The 27,266-nt window shown below is 50.9% G+C and overlaps 6 protein-coding genes across 6 annotated transcripts; 3 read left to right on the top strand and 3 right to left on the bottom strand.

Moving 5' to 3' along the window:
* Window positions 1-1,398: 1,398 nt before the first annotated feature.
* Window positions 1,399-2,827, top strand: EsH8_VII_000859 (M14 family metallopeptidase; the record flags this gene model as incomplete). The annotated part of the gene is made up of 3 exons (XM_083270992.1): window positions 1,399-1,729; window positions 1,832-2,176; window positions 2,235-2,827. The coding sequence occupies 3 exons, from the start codon at window positions 1,399-1,401 to the stop codon at window positions 2,825-2,827; spliced, it is 1,269 nt and encodes a 422-aa protein (XP_083128549.1).
* A 583-nt stretch (window positions 2,828-3,410) lies between these two features.
* Window positions 3,411-4,931, top strand: EsH8_VII_000858 (uncharacterized protein; the record flags this gene model as incomplete). The annotated part of the gene is made up of 3 exons (XM_083270991.1): window positions 3,411-4,016; window positions 4,085-4,673; window positions 4,927-4,931. The coding sequence occupies 3 exons, from the start codon at window positions 3,411-3,413 to the stop codon at window positions 4,929-4,931; spliced, it is 1,200 nt and encodes a 399-aa protein (XP_083128548.1).
* A 500-nt stretch (window positions 4,932-5,431) lies between these two features.
* Window positions 5,432-7,090, bottom strand: EsH8_VII_000857 (amidohydrolase; the record flags this gene model as incomplete). The annotated part of the gene is made up of 1 exon (XM_083270990.1): window positions 5,432-7,090. The coding sequence occupies one exon, from the start codon at window positions 7,088-7,090 to the stop codon at window positions 5,432-5,434; it is 1,659 nt and encodes a 552-aa protein (XP_083128547.1).
* A 1,433-nt stretch (window positions 7,091-8,523) lies between these two features.
* On the top strand, window positions 8,524-10,273 carry EsH8_VII_000856 (uncharacterized protein; the record flags this gene model as incomplete). The annotated part of the gene is made up of 7 exons (XM_083270989.1): window positions 8,524-8,552; window positions 8,614-8,638; window positions 8,738-9,044; window positions 9,106-9,570; window positions 9,623-9,770; window positions 9,821-9,898; window positions 9,955-10,273. The coding sequence occupies 7 exons, from the start codon at window positions 8,524-8,526 to the stop codon at window positions 10,271-10,273; spliced, it is 1,371 nt and encodes a 456-aa protein (XP_083128546.1).
* An 887-nt stretch (window positions 10,274-11,160) lies between these two features.
* On the bottom strand, window positions 11,161-14,344 carry EsH8_VII_000855 (hydantoinase/oxoprolinase family protein; the record flags this gene model as incomplete). The annotated part of the gene is made up of 4 exons (XM_083270988.1): window positions 11,161-11,445; window positions 11,501-12,063; window positions 12,127-14,229; window positions 14,299-14,344. The coding sequence occupies 4 exons, from the start codon at window positions 14,342-14,344 to the stop codon at window positions 11,161-11,163; spliced, it is 2,997 nt and encodes a 998-aa protein (XP_083128545.1).
* Window positions 14,345-21,132: 6,788 nt separating this feature from the next.
* Window positions 21,133-22,676, bottom strand: EsH8_VII_000854 (CFEM domain-containing protein; the record flags this gene model as incomplete). Its single annotated transcript, XM_083270987.1, has 4 exons — window positions 21,133-21,577; window positions 21,637-22,312; window positions 22,381-22,516; window positions 22,575-22,676. The coding sequence occupies 4 exons, from the start codon at window positions 22,674-22,676 to the stop codon at window positions 21,133-21,135; spliced, it is 1,359 nt and encodes a 452-aa protein (XP_083128544.1).
* Between the last annotated feature and the right edge of the window lie 4,590 nt (window positions 22,677-27,266).

The following is a 27,266-nucleotide window of genomic DNA, read 5'->3' as shown; positions in this document are numbered from 1 at the left end:
CGGGTAGTTCCGCGCAATCAATTAAAATCACACCGTTGTTGCCCAAAACTTGGGTTGGCAATGGCAGTTCAATAGCAGCTTTCATCACTGATGATACGACGACGGGGATGTTTGGTGACATTCAACGGGGACTGTCAATGTAGGTCCTAGGCTTACTGATGATTGAGCAGCCAGTTGCCGCCCTGTGAATGCCACACAAGATACTGCGGCGTCCGATTCTCGATGTCAATTTTTCCTACTTTGTAAACCGACGCCTGCGCCCGGGGCCATTGGACTCGTTCGCGCTGTGGCGGGTTAAATATCCCGGACATTCAATATCAGGCTATCTATCATGCAGGGCTTCGACTTGTAACTCATCTGTATCTACTTTCGGTTTAGTTAGGTTACTGAAAAGTTCACTAAACCTCAAACTTGACCTGGCTAAGCAAACCTCATCTGCATTCTCTCAATCAAGCTCTTATTGCAGGAGACGGCTCATGCATACGGGCCTAGGCTCCGTCTATTTCCTCCCAGCCCAACCCGCGATCGCCAATCCTTTCAATCCTTGCCGTCGCGCTACCCCAGTTCCGGCAGGTCGGCTGCGTGCAATCCGGCACTTGACCTCCACGGCCGCGGGGGTTGGGTGGCTTCGGCCCACTGCCAATCCTACCCGTCATTTATACTGACTTTCGCAACTGCTTAATCCAGCCATGATGCCGGCGAGCAAAAGAACCACTGGCAGCGTTCTGGTTTGTCCCACCCATTCCCCCAGCGGTGAACCAGTAAGCCTGTCAGCTCGGTTGCGCGATCATCCGATAGTACGGGCAGGTCCCTAGCCAACCTAAATCGACCCTTGGACCTTAGGCTCGTTTCCCCCTGAGATTCTAACCTTCCGTGCATTGAACCCCAGCATCCCCAGATCAGTGCGCCATTAAACACATAATCGCCAGCCAGAACCTGCTGAATACATCTATTTACCTTCCCCCTCTGAACTTAGAAGCAACTTGTGAGGTGGCTAGGGTTGCATGGCATCTGGACGCGGCGCCAAAAGCCACCCTGCCTCCCAACAAACGGAACTTTTGTGCAGTTTAACGCGGCGCGTCTTGTTTTGATCGGGCAGGTCTCAATTCCGATGGCCCGTGATATGTCGAAGAGAGAGTGCACCTCGTCGCGGTCGCAGTGATCAAAGCGGAAGGTGTTGTACTCTGCCCCGATGGTCCGACCCTCGTTGTCTATTCTGGCCCTGCATCTGCTCATCTCTTGTATGCCTCTGCCCCTCCCCTTCGTTTTCATGAATCGCAGACACACATAAAAGCCATCATTGCCCAACGCCGAGAATGCTCGCTCCCGTGTACGCTCGTTGATACCACTCACGGTCGCCAATACTTACGCCACAGGCAGAGTCTGTCCTTCGCTACAATGAAGTCCTTTGCTGCCCTTTTTGCCATCGTCGCCACGGCGTCTGCCGCCTCTGTTGCGGCACCTAGCGCCAAGCGCGTGAGCTATGATGGTACCAAGGTCTTCCGTCTGTCCGTCGGCGACGAGGTTGACAGGGTCAATGGTGTTGTCAACAAGCTGCAATTGACCACTTGGAAGGGGGCACCAAGGGCTGGTGCCTTTGCTGACATTGTCGTCCCATCGGGCGAGGTCGACGCATTCAAGGCCGAGATTGCCGGCATGAATGTGACCACGATGCACGAAGATCTTGGCGCTGCGATCGCGGACGAGTCTAGCTTCTCGCTTTATGCCGGTACGTGATCCCCTGGCTTTTCTCGAACGAAACTTCGTCAGAAGAGGCTTTTTCCGTCTTTTGAGTGCCTTTGCATATGATCGTCAAGTTAACCTTGCGCAGTCGGTTCTGCAAATGCTACCTGGTTTAACTCGTACCACGCGTACGCTGACCATCTTCAATTCCTCAAGGACTTGGTCGCTTCGTACCCGAACAACGCCGAGATCGTTACCGCGGGCAGCTCACTCCAAGGCAACGCCATCACCGGTATCCACATCTATGGCACGTCCAAGGGCACAAAGCCGGCCGTCGTTTTCCACAGCACCGTCCACGCTCGTGAATGGATCAGCACCATGGCCAACGAGTACATCGCCTGGAACCTGTTGAGCAAGTACTCCACCACCACCGAGATCAAGGGCTTCGTCGACAAGTACGACTTCTACATCTTCCCTGTCGTCAACCCTGACGGTAAGTGAATATCCGGCTAGTACCCTCTGTGAGAATTTGATGCTGATGTCTCCTTCAGGCTTCATTTACACCCAGACCACCAACCGCCTTTGGCGTAAGAACCGCCAAAGCACCAGCGGCAGCAGCTGCATCGGCCACGACATCAACCGAAACTGGCCCTACCAGTGGTCTGTTACCGGCGGTGCTTCCACCGACCCTTGTGCCGAGGATTTCAAGGGTCTCTCCCAGGGCGATGCTCCCGAGACCGCTGCTCTCTCCGCCTGGCTGGCAAAGATCAAGGCGGCCCAGGGCCTGAAGCTCTTCATCGACTTCCACGCCTACTCCCAATTGTTCATGACCCCCTACGGCTACTCTTGCACCGCCGTCTCTGCCAAGAACACCGAGCTGCAGTCTCTTGCTAAGGGCGCTGTCGCCGCCATCAAGGCTGTGCACGGCACCTCGTACCAGTACGGCCCCATCTGCACCACCATTTACAAGGCCACTGGCAGCAGTGTCGACTACGTCAACGATGTCGTCAAAGCTGACTACACCTTCACCCAAGAACTGCGTGACACTGGTAACTATGGCTTCGTTCTCCCTGCAAGCCAAATCGTCCCCACTAGCGAGGAGACATACGCCGGTGTCCGCTACCTTCTCGTGAACATGAAGTAAAGATAAGGATGGGTGGGCGATGGATTATAAAGGAATATATGATGCCTTTCATGTAATTAGCTACATGCCTTCTGTATTTCCTCTTTCTGAACATGGACACAATTGTCGTAAAACTCGCAAAGCTCAGTGGCATCGACCGTCTGTGTCCAAATCCAAGCTCAAATCGCCCTTTGTTCCCGCACGCCATGTTTCGCCAGCCACAGCCATAGACTCACGTTGTCGCGCGGGGGCCTCAAAGCACAACTGATCGTACGCTGATACGTCCTCCGTGACAGGGCCAACAAATATCGGACGAGTTTTCGGCAGCATGTGCAAAAGCGTCCTGCGCGGACATTGTATGGGGTCCCTGGATAAGGGAGGCCCTAGCAAACGACGCGGGATCGCAGGCCTAAATTCCGTTGGCGTGGCGTTTATTCCTGGACGTGCTCACCCCCGGATTACTTCATTGTTGTCTCACATTTTTCTGTGACCCTTTGAAACCTGCAACCAGTTGCAAACGCTGCAAACATTGCAAACACTTACCATCAACTCAGCATTTCATGCTCATGAAGGGCTTTTTCCGATTTCCCTTCACCAATTCAATATGCGCCGACCTTCGAGTTTAACGACACTGCTGGCAGGCTTGGTCCTGCCATTTACCTCAGTTGCAGAGATATCGCGACGTAATATCCAGCCTTTGCCACTGTCTGTCAATGACCAATGGATAGTCGACTCGAAGAATGCGACTGTGGCTCTCGTGGGTGTCAACTGGGCGGGCCATGAGAGGACCATGCTACCAGAAGGGTTGCAGTACCAGTCCATTTCGCACATCGTTACGAAAATCGCCGAGACTGGTTTCAATTCCGTTCGCATGACATTTGCAATCGAGATGGTTGACGACATTGTGGAAAGAGGGGGAGACGTCACTCTGAAGACAACCTTGCAGAATGCTTTGGGTCCAGAGAACGGCACAGCGGTCATGAATCAAATCATGAAGAACAACCCCAGCTTCAACGAAACCACAAAACGCCTAGATGTGTGGGATGCCGTGGCCGCAGAACTCGGCCGCCAGAACATTTATGTCCACCTCGATAATCATGTATCCAAGGCAGGGTGGTGCTGCACCCCGTATGATGGAAATGGATGGTTTGGCGACGCAAACTTCAATACGTCCAACTGGGTTCGAGGACTTTCGTTTATGGCGGAACATGTAAGTGTCAACGCTGTCCCATACCTGGTTTCTGCAACAAAAAACTGTATCTGACTAGTATCGTATAGGGAAAAGCAGCGAACTGGTCCTCATTTTCCAGCATGGGTCTCCGCAACGAACTCCGTGACCCCTTTTCAGCACCTTCATCTCCCAGTCTTGAGAATACGACATGGGCTACCTGGAAAAATCGCATGGTGCAGGGAGCCAACGCAATCCACGATGCGAACCCTGACCTCCTGATCTTCTTCGGTGGCCGCATTTTCGACTTTGACATCTCTGCACCCGTCCAGGGCAAGTTCCAGTCCGAACCCGAGTTTAACTTCTCCATCGCCGAGTTTCCGTTCAAGAAGAAATTTGTGTTCGAGCAGCATCAGTACGATCAAGGACTTGTCGATGACAATTGCAGCAGTTACAGAGAGATCTTGACTGCATTCGGATCGAATGCCATGTCCATTACCGATGCGGGATCAAACCGGGCGCCATTGGTCATGACAGAATGGGGCCACGACCAGACCGACGATAGTGCCATGTTCAAGAACAAGTTTCGCCGCTGCTTAATGGACTTTATGGTTGACAAGCAAATCAGCTGGATGGTTTGGGTTATGGGTGGAAGCTACTACACCCGCGAGGGCGTACAGGACAAGGATGAGCCTTGGGGTAAGTCTACATTATATCCCCCCAGATCTTCAGCAAACGGACAGGCTGTCTAACCTGCAACATTAGCTCTACTTGATCATAAATGGAGCGCGTACCGCGGAAAGTCCTCTATTAAGCAACTCCAACGCGATATAGAGAGAACTTATGAGGCTTTCAACCAAACCATGCCAGCGGCAGGGAAAAGCCCGGGTAATCAGCAAAGCAGTGCGGTATCAACTACCTCGTATAGCCCTTTGTCCGTGATTCTTAGTAGTCTGATCGGAACTATGGCTGCAATTATGGGCGTTTTATAAACATAATATAAAGGGAGCGAATATGCATATACAGCTATAGGTTTTCTTTGTTATCGTCGGTATTTCCAAGTATTGCAAAGGAGTTAAAGGTCATTGATCGCATACAAGCAATTTGAGTCTTCTTCTAGATGTGCCTCTGAATAATTGCCGTTGGCTCATTTAAATCACTAGGCAACTCGTGCACATGAGCAACATACCTTTCAAACCAAGCCCGTCACAGTTGTGTTCAGAGCGGCACTGAAACCATACCTGCAGTTGTCTTAGTTTTCTGCCATGAGTAAGAATTCAGGAGCAGCTCGAAAATAAGGAAAATAACAATACACCGTTTCCGTATTACTGGTAACGCAGGATCACTCGTGCTGGGATTCACTGTTAGATAAAGCTTAGAGAAGCCTCGTACGCTATTCTACGGTATGTAAGATGTTTGAAATAGTTCAGGGTTTCTTATGTATTATCTGGGAAAGCCTATGCTGTTGCGGAGAACACCTGCTTTCCGTCGAACCATGTCTCCAGCACTTTAGCCTGAAGCGCCTTCTTGGGCTCCCAATCAATATTCAGCACGGCCAAATCAGCCTTCTTGCCGACCTCCAAGGAGCCCACACGGTCTTCCAAAAAGCAACTCCTCGCCGCGCCTTCCGTGGCCCCAGCAATAACGTCACACAAAGACAGAGCAAAGTGAGGGTTTACAACGGTCTCAAACTCCGGCTCCCGGGCGGATCTACGCGTCGTAGCAATGTACAGGTTGCTCATGATGTGATGCGGTGCAGTGGGGGCATCCGATCCAATAGCCACCGGTGCACCCCCGTCGGCAAACTCACTGTACGCAAACGCACGCCCGCACCTGTGATCACCGATGAGTTTCGGCCAAGCACGGAGAATGGCTGGGTCGGAGTGTACGGGCTGGATAGAAGCCGTAATGCCGAGTTTGCCTAGGCGTTTCGCGTCCTCTTCGGTTGTGACTTCGAGATGCTCAATGCGGGGACGATACTCCGGACCAACGTACTTCTCGAGGACATCAATGGCGTTGGAAACAGTCCGGTCACCGATGGCGTGGAGCGCGACCTGCAGTCCATGCTTCGTGGCTGCCTCTACAACAGGCGCCATATGCTCCGGCGACCATACCGGGTCGCAGTTGTCGTTATTGTGGCTGTACGGCTCCTTCAGACTCGCTGTACATCCGTCGATGATTCCGTCGCAGACAAGCTTGATTCCGACGAGCCGGCAGTCAGGGTCGTTGTCGAAATTGAACTCCCGTGCAAGTTCGGCTGCCCTTTCAACTTGTTTGATGTTCTCGGCGTCGTTGTCTCGAGGCAAGATCATCCAATAGGCAGCAAAGCGCACGGGTAGTCTTCTCCCAGCTTCCCTCTCCTGTTTTCGATAATCCTGCAACGCACTCCATCCTTCTTCTTCCATGGCCATGTCGATTAGACCCGTGAAGCCGGCGCTGCTATAATCGTCGATGGCAGTCTTGATGGCAGAAATCCGATCCTCGGGTGTTGAGACGTTGGCCATATACAGAGGGATGAACTTCATGCTGGCGGCCTCGGAAAGTAGACCACTCGGCTTCCCGGTTTTGGGGTCACGCACAATTTCGCCTCCAGGAGGGTCCGGCTCGTTGTCCAAGTCCAGCTCGACCAGGGCTGCGGTGTTTGCCCATGTTGAGTGCAAGTCCTTTGCCGTGATCAGAATAGGTCGAGGATCCAAATCATCGATATGGGAGGCCAAGGCACCCTCGGGGGTCATGAAGTGCATCCAGCCGCTGCAGAAGATGCGCTTGTGATCCGGGTTGGCGACAGCGAAGTCCTTGATAGTCTTGCGAATATCCTCGAGACTCTTACAATCATCAAGTCGTAGTTTTTGTAGGGTTTGTCCGAGTTGAGTCAAGTGGATGTGTCCGTCAACAAGACCCGGGAGAACAGTATTACCGCCAACGTCATGGACCTTGGCCCCCGCGTCGGTGGCTGTCTTCACCTCCGTCGCGGATGCTTCACCAACGAATGTGATGATGCCATCTTTGACAATCAGGGCTTCCGCAAAGTCCGCCTCAGATCGCTGGCCCCGTGGCGCTTTGTTAGAGCGGAAGAACTTTCCGTTGCGGAAAACGATTGGTTGAGAAGTCGCCATGATGAAGCAACTGCCTGGACTATGAAGTTGGAATAGAGTTTCGTTCCCCAAGGCCAAAAGTAGCTCAAGTCAACTTTTAGCTCGAGGGCATTACTAAGTCTCCTTTCTACCTCGAGGACTATGCAATGTGGCAAGATGCAAGTGAGGGGTGAAGTGGCATGTCCTTCTTGATAGCTTAGATAGCCAAGATAGGCTGGGTTGCGGGGTTATGGCGGGGTTCATGTCCGACGTCTCGGCCGGGCGCTCGGTATACGTAGGGTGGCATTTTGTGGTGTCAGAAAACGACTCACTTCCTCCGTGATCGGTGTTTTGAAAATATAACGGTCTTGGCATTTTCCAGCCTGGAATTTGCAAGTCAATAAATAAAACTGGAAGATGTGGGTCACCAAAGTGATGTTGGGAGCGGATCTGCAAATTCTGGTCGCCGAGGTTCGACGGCGCAGTGTTACTTGCACAACGCCTGAATGCCAGAGTCGAATTTAGCGAGCTTCCTTTTCAGATTTTGTTTGGCGGCTCAAATACGAAACACGACATACCTACCTGACTGGTACTGTAAATAGCGATTCACACAACTAACAATAATCTGGCATGCTTGTTTATCTGCGCCCGCATTGCCTAACATCAATAAGTAATTGGGGTTGGCCGAGGAATATGTTAAAAGGGCCATAAGACTGCATAGACACGACCTGAGGTACCCAGGTGTTCTTGTTGTATCAGAAGCGAAAAAAAAATGAAAGATACAGACTACGGTCACCCACAGATTGAATCTCAACAATCGCCATTTTGAAGCCTCTTATACCGGAGGATTCTAAGTTATCGATACAATCCTTGCATTGCGTACGCTTTGTCCTCAAAGTGCTCCGGTCAGTGATTGCTCATTTTAAGGACAGACCACCCTAAGAATTCAGCAAAGAAATTCTGCTCCCTAATGAGTTGAAATTTGAGGTACTAAAGCTTTCCCCTAATTATACCTTCTTCGACCTGGGGACGTTCATCTAACAAGGTCGGCTGTGTCGATTAAATAGGCAACTAGTCTAAGGATCCACGACGGCCTGGCCAGTGCATCATCGGCGCTGGTGGATTCCACAGCCTTAAATGGACCCAGTGCTGAAAACTAAAAGAAAGACATTGGCTGTAGCCGTTCATCAAAGCCTTAGCAAGTGTTTTTAAAGTCTTTTCTTCTTAATACAGGTCTTGAGCCCCCTGGTGCATCAGCGACAACTTTTCGAGGCATGCCACTCTGATGCTCGGACCCCTTCAGCAACACTGACTAGGATCCTGGTAAACCTCCATTTGTAGTGTCATGTGACCACAGAAGTTTTTGTCCCGCAATTATGCGTGCTCTTGACACGCGATTGACTGTTTCCACCTATTTGGTCGCGCTGCAGAAAGGGTGGTGAATCCTGCCGTCCAGAACTGCCGTGACTGCCAAGATGGAGAAGAACAACCAAAAGCGAATATCGTAAGTCTGCTACCTAAAGCGGAACACCTTCATACGACATACGTGCTAATGCACATACAAGGTGCAAGCGATGCCAGCAGAGAAAGGTACCACCGTTGTTGGAAACCCCCAACTTCCGACATCACCCGGTGCCGGTTCGGTTCCGTTCCGGTCTGCAAGTTGCCACCGACTAATTAGGAAGACAGATCCGCTGCTCCCGTACATTTCCATGCTCCAATTGTTCCACAGCAACGGTCAAGTGCGAGTTCCGTGAGAGTGACTTCAAGCGACCACCAGTGTCACGTGAGTATGTTGCTGCTTTGGAGTCTCGCATCACGTCCTTGGAAAGTCTATTGAGTAGGCTCAAAGAGGTCGACGGCGACGAGCGCACCCGGATACTAGATGATTTGGAAGTCCAAGACCATGTGCCTTCTTTCTCGAGCTTACCATTAGAGGATGAAAGATCATTGAGTGAGGCTATGACCAGAGCCTCGTTCCAAGAAATGACCGACGGTAACTTAATTCCTGTGAATGCTTTTCACGCCACGTAGATGTGAAGTCACTAATGTTGTAGGATCGATGGTTTACCATGGGCCGACAAGCATTTTCCGAAATGAGGCTGGCAGCACGATGTATCCCACAAGCTCATCTGAGAACTCGAAGCCGTCGCCCTTCCAAGAGGATAAGAGCAATTTGACTAATCAGACCATACGTCTTTGCATTGGCCTCTTTTTCTTTTGGCAGTATCCGCTGTTTATGTTTATCGACAGAGAAGCCTTCATCCAAGAATTTGAGGATAACCCCATAGACGGTGACTTCTGTTCGCCGCCTCTGATTTACGCCGCAGCAGCGGTAGGGGCTCTTATGTCAACCGATCCGGAAGTTAAAGCAACATCTTCAGGCTTTGCGGAAATTGCGCAATCAATTCTGTTGACTGACGAACTGGGCGTCCCGAGACCGACATCCGTGCAGGCCTTACTTTGTCTCGCATATTATGAAGTAGGACAAGGCAATATGTCCAAGGGCTGGCTATTCTCTGGTAACTAACACCGGAAGTACGCTCGTGGTGATTGCCGTCTAAATTATAACAGGGATGGCCATCAGAATGGGCCAGGACCTTGGTTTTCAGAGAGATCCAACACATTACACCTCTGATGACAAAGAAACATCGTCCAGCCCGTTTCCATTCAATAGCGAGTATCGACGTCGGATCTACTGGGGTTCCTTCGTAACGGACAAGTAAGTCAAGTGGCTCAGAATCACCCGGTTCTTTCTGACCTTGATTACAGAATGTTCAGCCTATTCCTAGGTCGCCCGGCATTCATGTATGAGAACGATGCAGATGTTAATCTCAGCGAACCTCTACCGTGCGTTTCAACAATACGCAATGTTTGGCCAGTATCACTGCTAATGGCGTAAACAGACATGATCCACCTATATGGGAAAATTGGCTGGTCTCGCATGAGCTTGGGTTTCTGAAGACCAAGCATCCAGGTCCGAAGTTGACTTTGGTATTCAACCAGCAAGTAGAGTTGGCCCGTATTGTCCATGACATGCTCTCGCAGACATTTGCACCCAAGAAGATGAAGGATCCGCTTGCTAGGAGATGGAACGAAGTATCTCTGAATAAGATGAATGCTCGGCTCGTTGCATGGCATGAGGCATTGCCTAACATCATGCGATGGAAGAAGTGGTTCACCAACAAAGATATCTTGCAAATTAACGTTGCAATACTGCAGTAAGTTATCTAGATCTGATAGTACGAACATACTGACCTTGTCTTGCTATAGCATATTCTATCATAGCGCTCGCATTTGCCTGAACTTGCCCTTCATTGCATCTGTTAAGAACATCCCTTTCACTTCGGAAGAAAGCAACGAGACCTCAAACAACACACTCATAAAATCTTTCAAGATATGCCAGGCATCGGCGGAAGGTATGGTTGATGTTTTGCAGCGCTTCAAAAGTCAGCACACGCTCGGAAATGCTCCCCTTTTGTTCGTCGGCGCTACAATCGTCGCCATGAACGCAGTGCTAGTGACATCATTACGTCATGGTAGCCCACCGCAGTTTATGAAAGACACATTATTGCCTGTTTTGGACAGCGCTTTGGAGGAGATGTCCGTGTCGTGGAAGCTTGCGGAGGAGGCAAGGCTTAAGTTCAGAAATTCATTCGGACAGAAACAACACCAACATCCGGGGTCATCGTCCGAGACGACACAGTGCGATATTCAACCAGAAGCTGGGGGCCCCTATCATCACGAAATTCCGGTGGTGAACCCAGCTCAGGATCAACACCCTGTCAACGCTTCTGGGGTAGCTCAGGAAATAGGATCCTTGGGAGCTGCAACACAAAGGGCTGACATAGAAAGCCCGGAATTGCACGTATGGGAACCTTGGGGTGTGCTTGGCGATGAAGCTGCGTACTGGGTGGGCCTAGGTGACGGTTCCTATGTAGGTTCGAACTTGGCTTTGTTTGACGGCGTAATGGGGTTTGACTGGCCCGATCAACCACCGGCATCAGAGCCACATGAGCCTCCGGGGGAACAACCGTAGCGGCGTAATTAAACACAAGCGTTTCAATAAGTCTTGCTAGCCAAGCCATAAATCTTTACGCGGCCCATGGCCTCTACCATTTGTACTGGCAGTTTGTGCAGTTTTCGCAGTTCGATCCATGCCGAAACTCGTCGATGACACTGACTGGCTTCGTGTACCGCAGTGTAGACTTGTACTCGTGTGGCAGGCCGAAGACCTTAGGACCAGCAATCTCAAGTGCTCGTTCCGTAGCCCATAGTGGATGACCAGCCATTATCATAACGGCAACCTTGAGGCCGTATCTATACTCCTGGACGCCGATGGCCTCTCCCGTAGAAGTGTCAAGAAGGAAGATGAGATCAGGCACGGTTGCAAGTACCTAAAGGACGTGAAAGGTCAGTCTTTGAGCTGAAGATTGAGGATGGATTCCCTACCGTCTCGGTGCCATCTTCATGCTTGCCCAAAACTCCGAGGTTTTCGTTCATAAATGGCACCACAACCTCCTTCAATCCCTCACCAATCATGTCCGTCTCTGTTTCCATCTCGCTTTCACTCAGCCTCTCGACCGTCACCTTACCCAGGCTGTGTGCCGTTGTCGTCAAGGTGCTCTCCACGCCACGAATCTTTCCTTGGAAAAGTACCTTTGCGCTGCCGGGCCCGGCGGCTTCGATAATATCCTTGGTGACTGTCGAAACAGTGCCAGCTTGTTGCGCCAGAGCGACGACGCGTCCCAGTCGCCAGGCCAGAGAGTAGGTGTTTGGAATGCCAACCTCCCGCATAAGCTTTCCAGGTATGGGACGGCCAGCAGCGCCGGCAGCGGAGCCCATGGCGACACAAGCATCGCGGATGGCTATGCCCGCAGAAGTCTCGTCGGTCTGCGTGGCTGGAATGACGACATTGTGACCAGTGCCGCTGCAAAGAGTAACGGGAAGAAGTTCATTGATGGACTTGGCATGGATGTATTGCGAGACCATCTCAAATTGAGGGTAAGCTCTTCCTGAGAATCGCATGATAAGTCAGCATGTATCCAGGCATGATCGTTGATTTGAGGGGTCCTTACCCATCATATCGCCATCAACAGTGGGGATGTCATAATACCGCGAGCTTCCCCAGATCAAGGTAGCAACACCGTTGGCTCCTCCAATCTCGGTAGCGATGAGTTTCTCGAACTTCGTCTTCATCTCCTTCTCCATCTCTTGCATGGCATGCCAAACACCGTCGCCTCCTGGGCGTTCAATGCTTACGGCGGGCGTACCAACACTGGCAACCGGTGGCATCATCTCCTCATCCTTTAAGTCTTCGATCCGGACGATTTTCATCGACTCTCCTTCTGTCAGGAGCTGCTTCAGCTCGAGATAGGGCGCGTATGGGGAACCACCACCGCCGCATCCAAGGATGTAGCAGCCGATGGACAAGAATCTGAGATCGGTTTCAGAGAGTGTCCACAAACCATTAGCATCGACCTTGGGACGGTAATTCTTGAGGTCAACAGCCTCCTCTTCGGGAGACTCGTCGGCGTCTGCGGACTCATGCTTCTTTGTTTCCTCAAACATCTCCTCATCGACCAGTTGGTCTGGTGCAGCTGTCTTGATCATCTCAGAGTAGACCCTTGTGTGATCCGCGGGCAACGCAACCTCGATCTTGATGGACGTCTGATTCTCCACGTACGGCACGCCTGCGACCTCCTCGTGGAGAACGGTGACCGAGCTTGCATCTCCTCCCTTGGCCACGGCGTTTTGGATTGCCTGGGCTTTCACATCCTCGATTCCACCCTGGATATCCGAGCCATGGACAATGGTTTCTGCTGAGCCGCAAATCTTGGCAATCGCAGCACCGATCGCGTTGGCAACGCCAGCGTGCTCCGGTACTACGACCTTGCTGACCCCAGTTAGCTCCGACGGGCAAAGAATAGACCCACCGCCGACGAGGATAACAGTGCATGGTTCAGGGGACAGCTTGGCGCGGTCGATGCAAGCCTCGAGCATTTTCCTCAGCCGTGTCTTGCCCTTTTCAACAACATCGGTTGGCAGAGACACGGCAGTTTTGCCGACACTTGCTCCCGATGCGACAGCAATATCAGTTGCAGTTGGCACGTTGCCTCCGAAGCAAAGAGCCTTGGTGATAAGGTCATGGCCAACACTATCAGGCCCGACGGAAACTGAGCCGTCCTCGCCAATGTGCAGTATTGAGCCTCCACCCAGGCCAATGCTCTCAACTGAAGGCATCTCGAGATTGACCTTAACCCCGGCCAAGGCAGTATAGCTCTTAGACAATCTGGGATATCCGTTCTTCAGCAGGTATCCTACATCGGATGTCGTGCCACCAATGTCAACAACGATACTGCCAGACTGGTCTATGGCGTCTTGTGCGAGGAACGCAGCACCCCGGATTGAGTTTGTCGCGCCGGAAGAGAAGATCCTGATTGGGGCTTGCATGGCTTCCGAGAAGGGCAACAGGTGGCCCGAGTTGGAAGTCAAGTACAACGGGCACTGAAGACCGATACGACGCATAGCACCAATAAAAGCCCTGATTGTGCGCTGCGCGAAGTTGAGAATCGATGCGTTGAGAATTGTGGCATTTTCGCGGGCGAGCAGTCCGGGCCCAGCGATGTTGTGGGATAAAACGATGTTGACATCCTCGCCCAGCTCACTGCGCAAAATTTTGTGGACTTCATCTTCTTGATGGTAGTCTTTGTCAGTACAGCAGCCTATGCCGATGACAGCGACATTCTTGAGGCCTTTAGATTTGATCTGCTTAGCCTGCTCCCGAACCGCAGCTTCGTCGATGGGGCCGATAAGGGTGCCGTCAATATTGCAACCACCTGGGATAATGGTCGAGTGGCCATTGATAATGCGCTTCAGTGCCGAGGGCCAGTCCGCGAATGGAGGCGTTCCAGTAGAAAAGTTGTGAGAAGCCAATCGAAGTACCGCAACCTTCTCAACACGGGAAGTATCTCTCTCAATGATGGCGTTGAGGAAATGTGTTGTGCCGATGGCCAGCGCAGTTATGTTGGCCGGGTTCACGGTTGAAGTGTCCAACAGTGCTCTCAGAGTGGCATGGACGGAGAGAGTCACGTTAGAGGTTGTTGGGGCTTTGTGGGATGCAACAACAGCCTCGGTGCTAGATTTGGAAACATCTAGCAAAACACTGTCGGTGTTGGTGCCTAAAATATTAGTTAGTCGAGATGAAGGTCGTTGTGTAGGCAAGCCTATGATTCCTGGTGGACACTCACCTCCCACGTCAACTCCCACGACTAGCGTGCCGTCCGCTACACTCATTTTGTCCAACAAAACGTTTGGTGCGGTATTTTAAGGAGACTTGTCGGAATGGCTCGTGCCGTCAACAAGCTCAACTCTGATACAGTCTCGCAGCACGGTGGATGTTGTTTGAAGAGCGGGGGTTCAAAGCAAGAAAATTACCGTTTGTTTTGAATCATAGGGCAGTGATGATGTCCGTCAAATTCGACCATTAATTGATGCGGGGAGAATCAGCCGCGAGTGTGGTGTTCAAGTAACGGAATCTAACTCCGTTTATCGGCGACCCTATCTAATTCCGTCGCACTAAAGCCGAGGGACCCTCTCGCTAATGCATATGCAACCACTTTTGCCAGGGCATGCGTATACCCCGCCGGGGTTCTAAATTTTGGTTTCGCAACAAGATCCACGCAGTCAATTACAAGTGGGCTTATATTCTTGCAAGCTTCTCACCCAGTTCAAGTCACGCGACAACTCAGCCAGGTTAGACTCGGCTGGCATATTGCCTCGGGAATCTAGATCGATGCAGATGATTGGTATCACGTAACCGATACCATGTTATTTCCCAAACGTCTTGTTGAATGCATCTAACCATTAATAGAGACTTGCAGCAGATCATATTTCTTTGAGAATTCTGTTCCCCCGTGAAGCTAGTCGCAGGACTTTTGGACTACGGTGCCATTAAAGCAGTTGATTTAAATTAAAGTTGATGGTTTGGTTGAAGGAAGGTTGGAGAAGCACAGATCTAAGATCGATTGAAATCTTTACAAGTAATGCTGTCACTTTGATGGTGTATTGTAATTACTATTTCCAATTCACAATCCGGCGATTGACCGCGAGAACACTCCAATCACGGCCGTTAAATTATGTGTCTCTTACTTGTGTCTAAATAATAACTGCGAATGCAGTCACGATGGCCATAGCCAACGTCCAAGTCACGGGGTTATGAGCGGGAGCCGCTGGACTCCCCTGATCAGATGACCCTGTCGTGTTCACCCGCATGCAAAGCAACTCAGCATTACCTCCATTCTCAAAAGTATGGCTGATCATAAGAATATGCAGGCGACTCGCAGCAGCTAGATATTTCTCCGTTGCGTTGGACCCTTCGATTACTCCACTGTGTAATCCAACAAACCCCTCTCCACTCGAGATGCCTGCTGTCTTGTTCCGCGTATTGGTGCTATTGAGTCCGCTGTTCGTAGGATCGGGGCTGAGGTTAGCCGTAAATATACCAAATGACGCAAAAGTTTCTTGGTTCAGGCGAGCCCGTGCAGCGTACCCCAATGTCGCATTGCACTCAGGAATTTGACTCCATATAGTGCTCGGGGGGGTACACTTTTCTCTGAAGCTGATGTTGTTACCGATCCTCAAGATAGCTTGCACGCAGTCATCGCCCAGAACAGGCGTGCAATCTGTGCTGTTCGCGTTGTCCTCCGTATACAGATCGGTGACATTTTCTGGAAACACTACGTCGGGGCTAGAAATGCAGAATGGCCTTGTTGAGCCTTGTAGTGCCTCAGAAAGGTTTTCACCGCCAGGCCATTCAAAATCGTAGGTTGTGCTGATATGATGAGGGTCACTGACCGCAGCGAGATTTCCTTCAGGATCGACGGGCTCTATATCAGATGGAAAGGCGAACTCTGTTACGTTTATGCCTGGATGCATTAATAGTTAACCAAACAGGCGTTTCTTCAATATCTGATTCGATCAGGTACTTACGCCATGTCCATTCTCTGGGACTGCCGTCGGGCAGACGATCCAGAAAGTAGGGGAATGGGAAGAATTTAATGGATCGTGTCGCCCTAGGCTCCTGTATTGCTTTTCGGTAAACTTCGTCCGACCGATTGTCCCCAAAGTTAGGGTCAGAGCCATAGGGGCCAGCTGCAATAAGAGGCGATGTGTAGTATCTTGCTGCAGCCTGTGAGGCCATCAACACGGCGATAGCGGGGGCCTTCATCGCGCTGATCTCGAACAACTATCCGAAACTTAAAGAAACTTAAAGAATTTAAACATTTGATATCGAGGATCGCAGAAAGAGACGTCGTCTTATACTTCCAGAAAAATTTGCCGCCTTTCCTTAGCTACAATTCGTCTCGGCTGATCAGCTTGGCACTGCGCCCGGGAGGCGAGCCTGGGATGTGGTTAGTGCAGCCAAGCTACGTCTGCCAACCAAACAATGTCTCACCAATGATGCAATTATGTAGCATCCTAGCCGCCTGCCTAAGCACTAATAAAACAACAGGTTGGCATTTATCAACGCACCTGTTAGCCCTGGATAGGCAAACAGCTAACTAAGATAATCCAATTAGTCTTAACACCGCCGCAACCTCCCTCTGCGTCAGTACTCTCTCTTTGCTAGAACATAGTGAGGTTTGATGAGTACCATGGTACTTTCTGCTCCATATACCCCATATCAGAATACAACACCCTAAGTCGAGGTAGCCTGGGATATACCGCGGTTAACACCGATTAGGTCTAGTAGCAGACTTTGACTTCGGCCGATAGAAGTTTAAGCTCACATAGATCAGGATTATTCAATCTTATACTCCCCAAAGATGCAAAGCTGGACCCTTCAAGGACGAAAACCAAACTTCCTTGACATCACCTCGGCCTAAAAATTTCGCTTGAGCGCATTAATTCTTCGGTAATGACTTATCCAAATTATCTGGTTGGCGTAGGCTGTATACGTCTGTAATATCAAGGTGAACTCATTGATATAAATAGTACCTCCTGACTTGAAGGTAGCTTGCGTATTCGAAGTAACGTATTAGGTGGTTGCCATGATACGTTTTTGATTCGGTCCGAGGATGATGAGCATGGCAGAATACCATCCTCATCGAAGTCGGTAATTCTTTCATCTGCCATGATCGCTCCACAGCATGTGGATTTGATAGACTTTCACGAGTTACCACTTCGCAGACAAACCGAGACCAAAGTTCGTCAAACAGCGGTTCAATGACTATTCCTTCGGCACATTTGCCTTCGACACCTGATTGCCAAGATTTCATTTAGGGGTTGAACAGCGAGTTACAGATCGCTTGGCACACCTTTGCCTGCCTTATGAGGCTCCGAACGGCACAGCATATTGGCTAGGTAGGCATGGTATATACCTGATGTAAGACGCCACTGAAGGAACATATTACGGCCGCAGTGGCATTTTCTCCTACCTATTTCAGCGATTGTACACGTAACCTTGAGCCCTGCACATGCTCGAACACACACAGATATCAGTAGTGGAGGAGCTAATCAATTTGAAGACAAAGTTGGCCTGCGGCACAAGTCGACATCATGGTCTCATAGCCCTCCCAAATAGGTAGGTCTTTCATTTTCAATTGCTTTTACTCGTTATCCCGCCTTGGCTTCTAGAATCAACGGTAACATCGCAACAGCTTCGACCACTTGACATTGAACTCAAAGGCCCTCTTTTGTAAGCATTACAATCATCCAGTATTAAAACCATGGTTGCCAGCCGGTACTAGTTTACTGTTCCCTAGCATCCATACAAAAATACAAAAATAGCATCTTTACTGATAATATCCTCTCAGCTCTCACTTTATCGATACTGTACAGGGCATTAGTGCAATACGAGCATTCGGGTGGTCTCAACAGCACATTGGGCGGAACCACCAGCTTCTCGATGCGTCGCAACGTCATTCCTATCTTCTAGCCATGGTCCAGCAGTGGCTATCTCTGGTCTCGAATGTTTTTGTTCTTATTTTGGCCACGTTACTTACGTCTCTCACATTCGAGCTGCAGTCTAGCTTGGGGTTTACCGCTGTCGCAGTCGTTAATCTCATGTCCCTCAGTCAAATGCTGAGGTCGGTCATCGTGGGTTGGACATTGATGGAGACTTCTATCACGGCAGTTTCAAGAATAAAAGAGTTTGAGAAGGAAACACCTCGGGAACAGGATATGCCTGCAGGAATGTTGCCAGAGAGCTGGCCCCTCCTGGGTAGAGTTGAATATCAGAATTTGACTGTGTCCTATGGGTGAGTGAAACCTGCTAACTTTTATGGAGACTCCTTACCTCCAGATTGTCTAAATACTCATCAAGGTAACAGTTCAGAAGTCGATAATATGGCGCTTAGAAACGTAAGTTTTGTAGCCGAAGAAGGGAAGAAAATCGGCATCTGTGATCTTTAGTGGCATCGCTATTCCGGATGCTGGACACCCGACAAGGAAGAATTTTGGTCGATTCAACTGATATCAGCAAATGCTCCTTGGCCGGACTTCGATTGGGCATCAACGCTATCCCACAAGACCCCTTCTTTACAATTGGCACGTTCCGCACAAACCTCGATCCCTATGAAGCATCTACAGACTCGGCAATTGAACAAGCTTTACGTAGATTGCCTATGTTGGACGAAATTGTCGTTCAAGGCGGCTTGGATGGTGAAATGAAACCCGAAGCGTTCAGTCAGGGCCAGAAGCAACTATTGTCACTTGCAAGAGCGATACTTAGGCGTTGCAAGGTTGTCGTTCTTGACGAAGCTATCAGCAGGTGCGTTTAATAGTTTCCACCTGTAGGATTATCTGAGAGGGAAAATATGCTGACGCCATGCAATTGGTAGCCTGGACCCAGAGACGGAAAAGATTGTGTGGGATACACTGCAGGAAGTTTTCCCAGGCTGCACCATAATCGCCGTCGCACACAGACTTGAGACAGTCATGAATTTTGATAGCATCGTCGTTCTCGAAGACGGAATGGTTATCGAGCATGATGATCCTCGTACATTAATGCAACAGGACTCGACATTTGCGCGTATGTGGGCAGCCAGTAGAAAGGCCTGAGTTTTGGCATCACGAGTGTCAATCTAAAAAAGAAAATATAAGAATGCTTTTTCGCTTGATAACATTCCATAGTGATAGAATGAGTAGTAGACGCCATAGCACTGTGGCATAACTTGTAGCAAACTTCGGAAATATTGCCAGTACTAGCGGCCTTCTCTACCTACCACTGATAGGCAATGCCCCAAACGATGGTGAGGGAAACCTGGGTTCAAGGGTGGACCGCGTGATATCCGTCCCTTCTTGAAGGGTTTTTAATGCTGTAACTGTTCAAACATGAATGTGGAAGTGTGCTATGCCTCATTGCCTCTTGTGAAGCCTGGGTGTCCGGTTACAGTAAGGCTCCAGAAGATGGCAATCTCGTTATCCCAAAGTTGGTCTGATATCGGCGCTGGACGGGATTAATTTCCAAATCGAGGTGGTTTCTTCATCATTTTGGTAACAGGTCCAGTTTTATGACAGGAAGCGTAGTTGATGTGAACCACCATCCAACTAGCTTAATGCGACGTCGCTGGGGAAGCTTTTGGAAGTAATAGAACTCACACATAAGACGTATATGCACGGTGAAGTATTATCTCTAACAGCCCAATCGGGAGGAGTGCATATTGCAGGTGCAGAGTTGGCGGAGCGGTGAACTAGTATTATTGAGGGAATATAGCAGCTGTGCGACAAGGGATAGCACGAGAAGCGCGCATGCAGGGTATTGCCCCTCACCTATTTGCCGGTGCGATACGAAGATCTCCCCGCCTGTCTCATCATCTAAACCCGTTGCTCTCTAAAAACGTATACACTCACAGTGATGGGATTCGGCTCTTAATTAATTCAAGAGTCCTTTTGCCTGTGTTTGTAATAGCTAGCCGAGACACCTCCTCGTCCCTGTAAATCTTCAACGCAACGAGCCTGCCAAACCTAGTTGCTTGTGCTCTTCTACCGGAGGAAATTGATGCCAAACAGGCGCCCATGAGTTCTTGGGTCCCGAGTTGGAACCCCGGAGTGGACCGATGTGGTCTGGTTAACGTCTTTGGGGGCTGACATCGGAGATAGGAAGGCTATCTAAGGTGACCCCGGCTGAAATCAACTTCTGATATCGATCTACTACCACGGCTAGACAGCGATAAAGCCCACATATCCAGGTTTATAGCTCAGAACGGGGGTTCTGAAGGATTGACAGCATCCTACGTCGGTAAATACTAGCTACAGCCCCCCAGCACGCGCACTTGCACTGCAGATTCGGGAAAGGTTGCTCTGCCAGGCGCAGCATTGCCCACTGTTATTCGTCATACCAGTCGTCATGCGGACTGCAGCCAAAAATTGGCCGGCCGGGGAACACCGGTGCAATCTTGCCCGCGGTTGGTCGGCGGCCTGCTGCGTTCGCCGCCACCAGATGTTGCAGGGTTCCGCGGAGGCACTCAGCGCCGCATTAGGAAAGAGAATAGACCGCACGGGAGTGCGGCTTATCTTTCTTGGGCTATGCGCATGTTGACAGAGTACCTGCCCACGTCCCACAGACTCGATCCGGCTGAGTGGATACGCGCAACGTCGATGTAGCTCTCATAGTGGAAAGGGGTGGCATTGGAGGCGCAACACCCCTGTTTTACGGCTATATTCCCCGTAGGCCTTGCAGGAGGTAACTGGACATATGCGGCGCAAGACGAGAGTATTGTTGGAATTGATATGTTCGAGGCCTTCAGAGACTGTCGGGCTGAGGAGCCGCTATTCCCCTTCTCAGTCTCATGTCCGACGCAGTATCTTGTGGGATGATGCTGATGAGAGGGGTTTCTTAATCACACGATCAGAGAAGAGGTCCGAGCGGCTCGCAACCACTGGTGCGTTTGGATCCATCGGCCGCGCATCCAGACCTCATCTTTTCCCGTCCATCTCGAGTGCAGGTGGGATGTTTGATTATTCGATTAAGTCAATTACCATTGGGGGAACCGTAGTCCCTCGCGCTTATGGTGGTATTCGATACAAGTTTCATACTTTTCGTCACAACGAAGAACCCAACCGCTCGCTAACAAAGGAAATCAAAAGGGGGAGCCGCTTCTCCCGGTCTTTGAGCTGGAAGCCTCCAACTCCCGCATGTGCACCAAGCTCGTCTCGTCATGATAGTCCACCGTATACTCCTTGGTGTACATGATCCCGCTCGGGCTGTCGCCTGAACCTCCTGATTCGCGGTCGATAGTCTTGATTTTGGCCTCGTTGCCCAATGGCCGGTTTCGGCTTCGATGGTTACCACTCGATTGTATATAGTACTTCGCCGCGTTCGAAGTGCCGCGTCTTGTGGAGCCGAGGATCTTGGGGAAGAATCCGACGAGAATGATGCGTATGGAGGGCATGCATGCGCAAATGATGCCAACGTTAATTTCGACGGTGGACCAAAGCGCAACTTCGAACTGGTCCCATGTCGGGTTTTGGGACTTGGCAAATGCGACCAGGGACTGCAAACGCATAATACTGACAACGGTGACACTGCCGGCACGCATCAGCAAACAACACTCAAGCAGGAAATTTAAGGGGTTATGACTCACAAAGTGCCGACGAAGAACATCATGGCCACGCCGATCTTCTTCTTCCAGTGCAAGTTTAGGCTCTTGATCTGGGACAACGGAAGCGCAAGCATCCAAAAGTCCAGGACAATGCTGATACCGGCGTTGGCCCACGCAATGCCGTTGATATCCAGGCACTTTCCAGTGTGCTCCAAGTCCCACTTCGTCCAATAAAAGCTGATCGGCGTGCACTGGAAGATGGCAACAAAGATAAATGTCAAGCCAAAAATGCCGTTGAAGATGATGGTGCCCCAGATGAGTTTCTTGATGCTGCTCTGCGAGAAAATGCGCATGTAGAAGAAAAGAAGGGACATCTTTAGCAGCGTCACCTGGCCGAAATACATCGGCTCCATGACGAAAAACCAGTACCCAAAATTGGTGATTTTGTTGAACGGGACGGTCCAAACGTCCTTTCCGAGGCCGTTGGCGGTAAACCCTTGGGTGTTGATGACGGTGCCGGGGATTCCAGAGCCAAGGGTAATGAGGATGAACCAATCGTCCATTCCAAGGTCGCCCATTGTCGCAAACACTTTGTGAACCAGACGAATAATGACAAAAACACCAGACAGTGTGCCCATGGTGATCGAAATGGTGTTATACGCTGTGGAACGGTCTCTGGGAGTGGCGCCACATGTCGTCTGAGTGATGTTTTTGGTTGCTGCAGTGTCAAGGTTAGCCGAATGTCGTCGAGCCTATTTGGCGATCTGGAAAGGTTAAGCTACTCACAGAGGGCGTTCCGGAGGGTGCAATTTTGTAAGACACAAACTTCAACTTCGGCCTGCAAAGGAGCGTTCGTGCAGATGCACGTCTGGTTGGTTGGGGCGCATGGAGAGTTCAGGACTGCCGTCAAGAGACATGATTGCTGGCATAGGATGAGCACTCGGACTTCAGGAAAAGAGTAACTCGGCCGCAATACATACCGCACAGGTCGGGAGCGATGCCACTGCTGATGTGGCGTCGCCTTGGGCTGCAGCGCATGAGAGCACCGCAGCCAGAGGCAGAAACAGGGAGATGAACCTCATGGTGCGGTTTCCGTAAGAGAGATGAGGATTGGCCTCCCTCTTTCCAAAGGGTCGAGGGGAAAACGGTCGTCTTGCACGCTAAATATCTATCCCGTCGACCATGGCGTAGCGTATGAATCGGTTTGTCCGTCGCGATGGAGGCGTCGAAGGTTTTCTACAGGAGTGAAAGGGAGGGGGAGCGGGAGGGATTAAGGTTGTGGTGAAACGCCTGTCGCCTTCTGTCTTAGTCAACAGAGACCACTTGGGATGAGTGGTCTAGCGACATGCCAACACGGAGATGATGCTTGATGCAGCCGAGGGAGCATTCTACAGCGATCCACTTCGACATGCGGCCAACGCCACACTAGACCAGTGTGTCGGTAGCGTGCAATCTAGTCACCGCACGGTGGCCGGCCGTTGCAATCAGGTCGTATGACGGCTGTGGCAAGCAACGGCGCGGCCCCTTTCTTCATTGTACGCACTATGCAACTTTCAATGGTGGCGGTGGTTGACGGTGTTCGCCGTTCATTGACCGGGGATGATTTTCAGGGCCCTGGCTCCTAGCCCCCCCGGCGTGGCAACCAGGTATCCAGGACATAACCAAATATGGCAGGCGAGGGCTCCATGAAGAGTGAGACTGTGATACACTGACATGCAGGAGGCTCCCCGTCAACGTGGCATAGCAGCGGACCGAGGCCATGACAGGTCTAGAGTCGGTCCATGTCGGGTAGGGGACCAGGCATCGAGGGGCACCCCGTGAGATTGATTGAGCATGCGGATATAAGCCCGTCATCTGTACCACAAATCCACACATGGATGCATATCTTCAAGGAGAAAAGCCGCCCCCAGAAGGGGCCAGCCACAGCTAAACCAAGGCGAGCAAGGGTCGGGGAACATCGTGTGTGCAGGGATCAGCAACGGGCCCTGTGAGAAATTCTCCTCGGACACATCCTGAATGAGGGGCGCTCTCGTGCTTTGTGCAGAGCACGTATGCAGGGGCTAACATCCCAACGGGACTGATGAGATACAAAATATTGCCTGGATACCTGTTCGCGATAGAAGAGCGGAGCCGGATTAGTTGACCAACCTATTGCTACGCAGTACGGGTGAGACCGAAAACGTCGATGATATCTCGGAATAGATAACACGGGGAGGAAGGAACCTTCAAAGGAATGCCGCTTGCACGGCTAAAGGCTTGTTCGGTTGGAGGTTGGCTAAGGCCGGCGCGGGACTGCACAGCTGAGGCGAAGCTGCGTGTTCCCGAGGGACGGCTGTGGGTGACACAAAGAAGCAAAGTGCCGGATCCTGTTACCCAAGGCTAAAGGATTGACAGGAAACATCCGAAGATGACCCAGGGTTTTGTGTGACGGCTTTGGAAACTGGCATCGATGGACTTTCTGGAAAGCCTGCCCCCGACCTGCACAGTATCCCACGGTTTGGCCCTAACCTGTTACCCCTTGGGACGTTAAACCCGGGCGTCGCAGTTGGCCGGTGCTATCCCTATCCTGGTGGCACATCCGGCACGCTGTGTGTGGAGCTGATGGAGACGTTGAGGGTCTAACAAGGACGACACGCTATTGGTGGTCCTTGCGCGGTCCAAAGTTGGGACGGGAGGGAAAACGAAGTGCTCACGACGCAAGTTCTTGACCTTATCGCCGTTTTTATGACTCGGGTGGAGAAAAAAATTGGAGAAATGCGCCTGCCTTGGTCTGCGGATGCTCGCAGAGACAGATCGTGAGCATTCTCAAATGTCACATAGTATGGCACCCGGCCGAATCCTACGGCAGTCTACCCTGTCTTCGGCCCAATGGCCGACCTTCTCGGGTAATTCGCTACCCCTGATGAGCTGCCAAGGTTGTGGGCGGATCTCGACTCCTAGGGACGGGGATTGGGTGCGTTCCGATGCTACGCAGCTGATGAACGTGGTGTGAGGGCCCAGTCCCCCCAAATCCCCCGTCTTGGGGGAGGGGGCCGGCGATAGATTAATTGTTTCTGGCCAGTCGTCTAGTTCATCGTATTTACGTACCTACTCCAAGGGGGATCGCAGCTTTTGTTTGAATAGGTTTGAGCTGTGTGGAGAACAGGTGGAGGCTTGTAAGATTTCGCGTCCTTGTTATTGCTTTTTCTGCTGTCTTGCGTTCGTCATCTCATATGGGCGTTTGCGGCATCGCACGCGTTGTCAATGTGGCAATGACGAATAGCTTTGAGCGTTGAGTTATGCTAAAGAGAGACTAAAAGCACTAGAAAGGAGGGGAGGCGGGTGCAAGACAAAACGAGGCGCAGACTAGCTCATCATACCAGCACCTTTCCCACCTTCTAGTGCTCTTCTGGTGACAGCGGGCGTGCGCCGGTGTCGCATGAGTGCAAACCATTGACGGGAACTCGCCAGTCCGTCCTCCCCGGGCCGGGCATGTGGATTCCGCTCAGCTCGCGTCGGCCTTGTGGTTCTCTTTATCCTGCCTGCTCCTCAATCCCCGCCTCGTACGAGCCGGTGGGCTTACTCGATGTGTTTGCTCCATTTTGCTGATGCCATGTTCCTTGCTTCAATCGCATCGGGATCGGGTTCCGGCCGCCTGTGAGCGAGAGGGGCGGGTCAGGGTGGCAGCGAATACCCAGCTCCAGGGCAAGCCACGCGGCGGCAGACCTTGGTTCCGAGCGGCGATATTGGGGGCCGCAAAATTGGACTTCGCGACAAGCCATTAGTTCCGGCGATTGGGCTGAAATGGAGTGTCACTCGTCTGTATTAGGACCATGATTTCGTGTTTTCGGGGATTTGACATGCCCATGGCTGAGATATCCCAAAGAAAGGCATTTGCAGGTTCTCGATCGGACCTTGGCCGGGGATGTATGCCGAATCAAACCAGCAATAACATGTTTCATGCGTTGTGTGCATCTGCCCCGGCGAATTGCCGGCTCGCGTCTGGCATCTCATGGCATAGCCGGCTGCTCAGCCTGATGATTCGTCGACTGCCTTTTCCACAGCCACTTTAGCTTCGCAGGAAGATCGATGCTGGCGGCGGCGACTGGTTCATGCAAACACGGGCAGTCCTTGATCAGGACCCATTATTCTGCCCAGTTCGATCTCACACTACATGTGGACCCGCCCTGGTCCATGGTTCTTTACCTCCTTGCTTACTGAGGTTTTGTCAGAACCGCTCGGTCAATGAGTTGTCAGACATTGACAGATGACCCTTTTTTTTTCCTTGCCTCCTTCCCCTTTCCATCCTGTCGCCTGGTGTCTAGCTTATTCGGTCCTTTCATTCGAATCCTTCCAACGAACCAAGACTGAGGGCGGGTGCTGGAGGAACGAGTAGACCCGGGAGGGTCCAGCAACCCGGTTTTGTGTTTTTTGATGCTCCGATGTATGTCTGCCTGACCCGTACTTTTGGGGACATCTTGCCTGCGGCGTCTTTATTTTCTCGGCCTGTTCAGATGATTGGTTTATTGGCGAGGGTACGCAATCATGTTACTTTAATCATTTACCAATACTCGGAAATGGCTACCGGAGTGCTGGTTGAATGCTTCCTCAATTTGATAGAATCGCCAGGAACCAAACTGAAATCTGCCGAGAGTTCAAGCTATTGTCGGACTTGGCTTCCTTTCCGATGCTATTGCGACATTAGTGTGGTCATTAAGGTTTTGACAGCTGTTGACAGTCTCGCCGCTCCGAGATGGATGCAAATGGTTTCGTATGTGGCATCTCGGAAATTTCATGTACTACAGCGCAGCACTACAGATAATTGTGCACTGTAAAATCAAAGCGAGGGGTAACCAAGGCGATTGGCCATCGACCACGTTGCTGTTCTACAGGGCAGCTTGGAACATATATACATATTTCGGGGGTTTTCATGTACAACTCACCACTTGGCAAGGGTCTAGATCTCGTATGAATGACCCAGTATTTAAGCTTCCCAAGAAGGCGAAATGGATCTCCTGAAAATATACTTTCCCTGTTGCATGTATTACAATGATACTGATCGTCAAGTTCATGTCTTTGGTGGGAGCTTCGTAGCCCTATTCTGTCTTCGAGAACTGGATCTTGTCTTTTGGCGGAGTTATTTTCGGGACTGACCCCGCTGGCTGCGATTTCTTCAGCTTGTGGTCCACTGACAGACTGGCCAGGCATGACCCGCAACTTGCAGGCTTGGTAGGTCTTGCTGGCGCACAATAATTTTATCGCATTTCGGGGGCGTGGTTTAGTGGTATAATGCATCCTTAGCATGGATGAGGTCCGGCGTTCGATTCGCCGCGTCTCCAAGACAAGCACCTGCGTCGCAGGTGTGCATAACTTTTGACTTTTTTTTTTTTTGCCTTGGGTGGCTTGCTTCGAATTTCTTTCTAATGGAACGCACTCACACGTGCATGTTTCATGTGGTGACTCGCAATGCATGATGTTGCGAAATATGTTGTTGGCAGCAGTACTACAAGATGAGCCCTCTGAGGAACGGCATAAGTATTCACAAGCCGGACAATTGTTTGATCTTTGAAATGGCTGGCTTCATACTGTATTCGTCTCAGAGAACTGATCCGCTCTAAAACTGTACATCGGGAGGTATGGTTTGTGTTAATAACAAATCACGAGATACCAAGCGGTAACAAACAAACGATTTC

Source organism: Colletotrichum jinshuiense, chromosome 7, assembly GCF_051148585.1.
Source record: "Colletotrichum jinshuiense chromosome 7, complete sequence".
In the NCBI taxonomy this organism is placed as follows: domain Eukaryota; kingdom Fungi; phylum Ascomycota; class Sordariomycetes; order Glomerellales; family Glomerellaceae; genus Colletotrichum; species Colletotrichum jinshuiense.
This window is presented reverse-complemented; position numbering and strand designations above follow the sequence as displayed.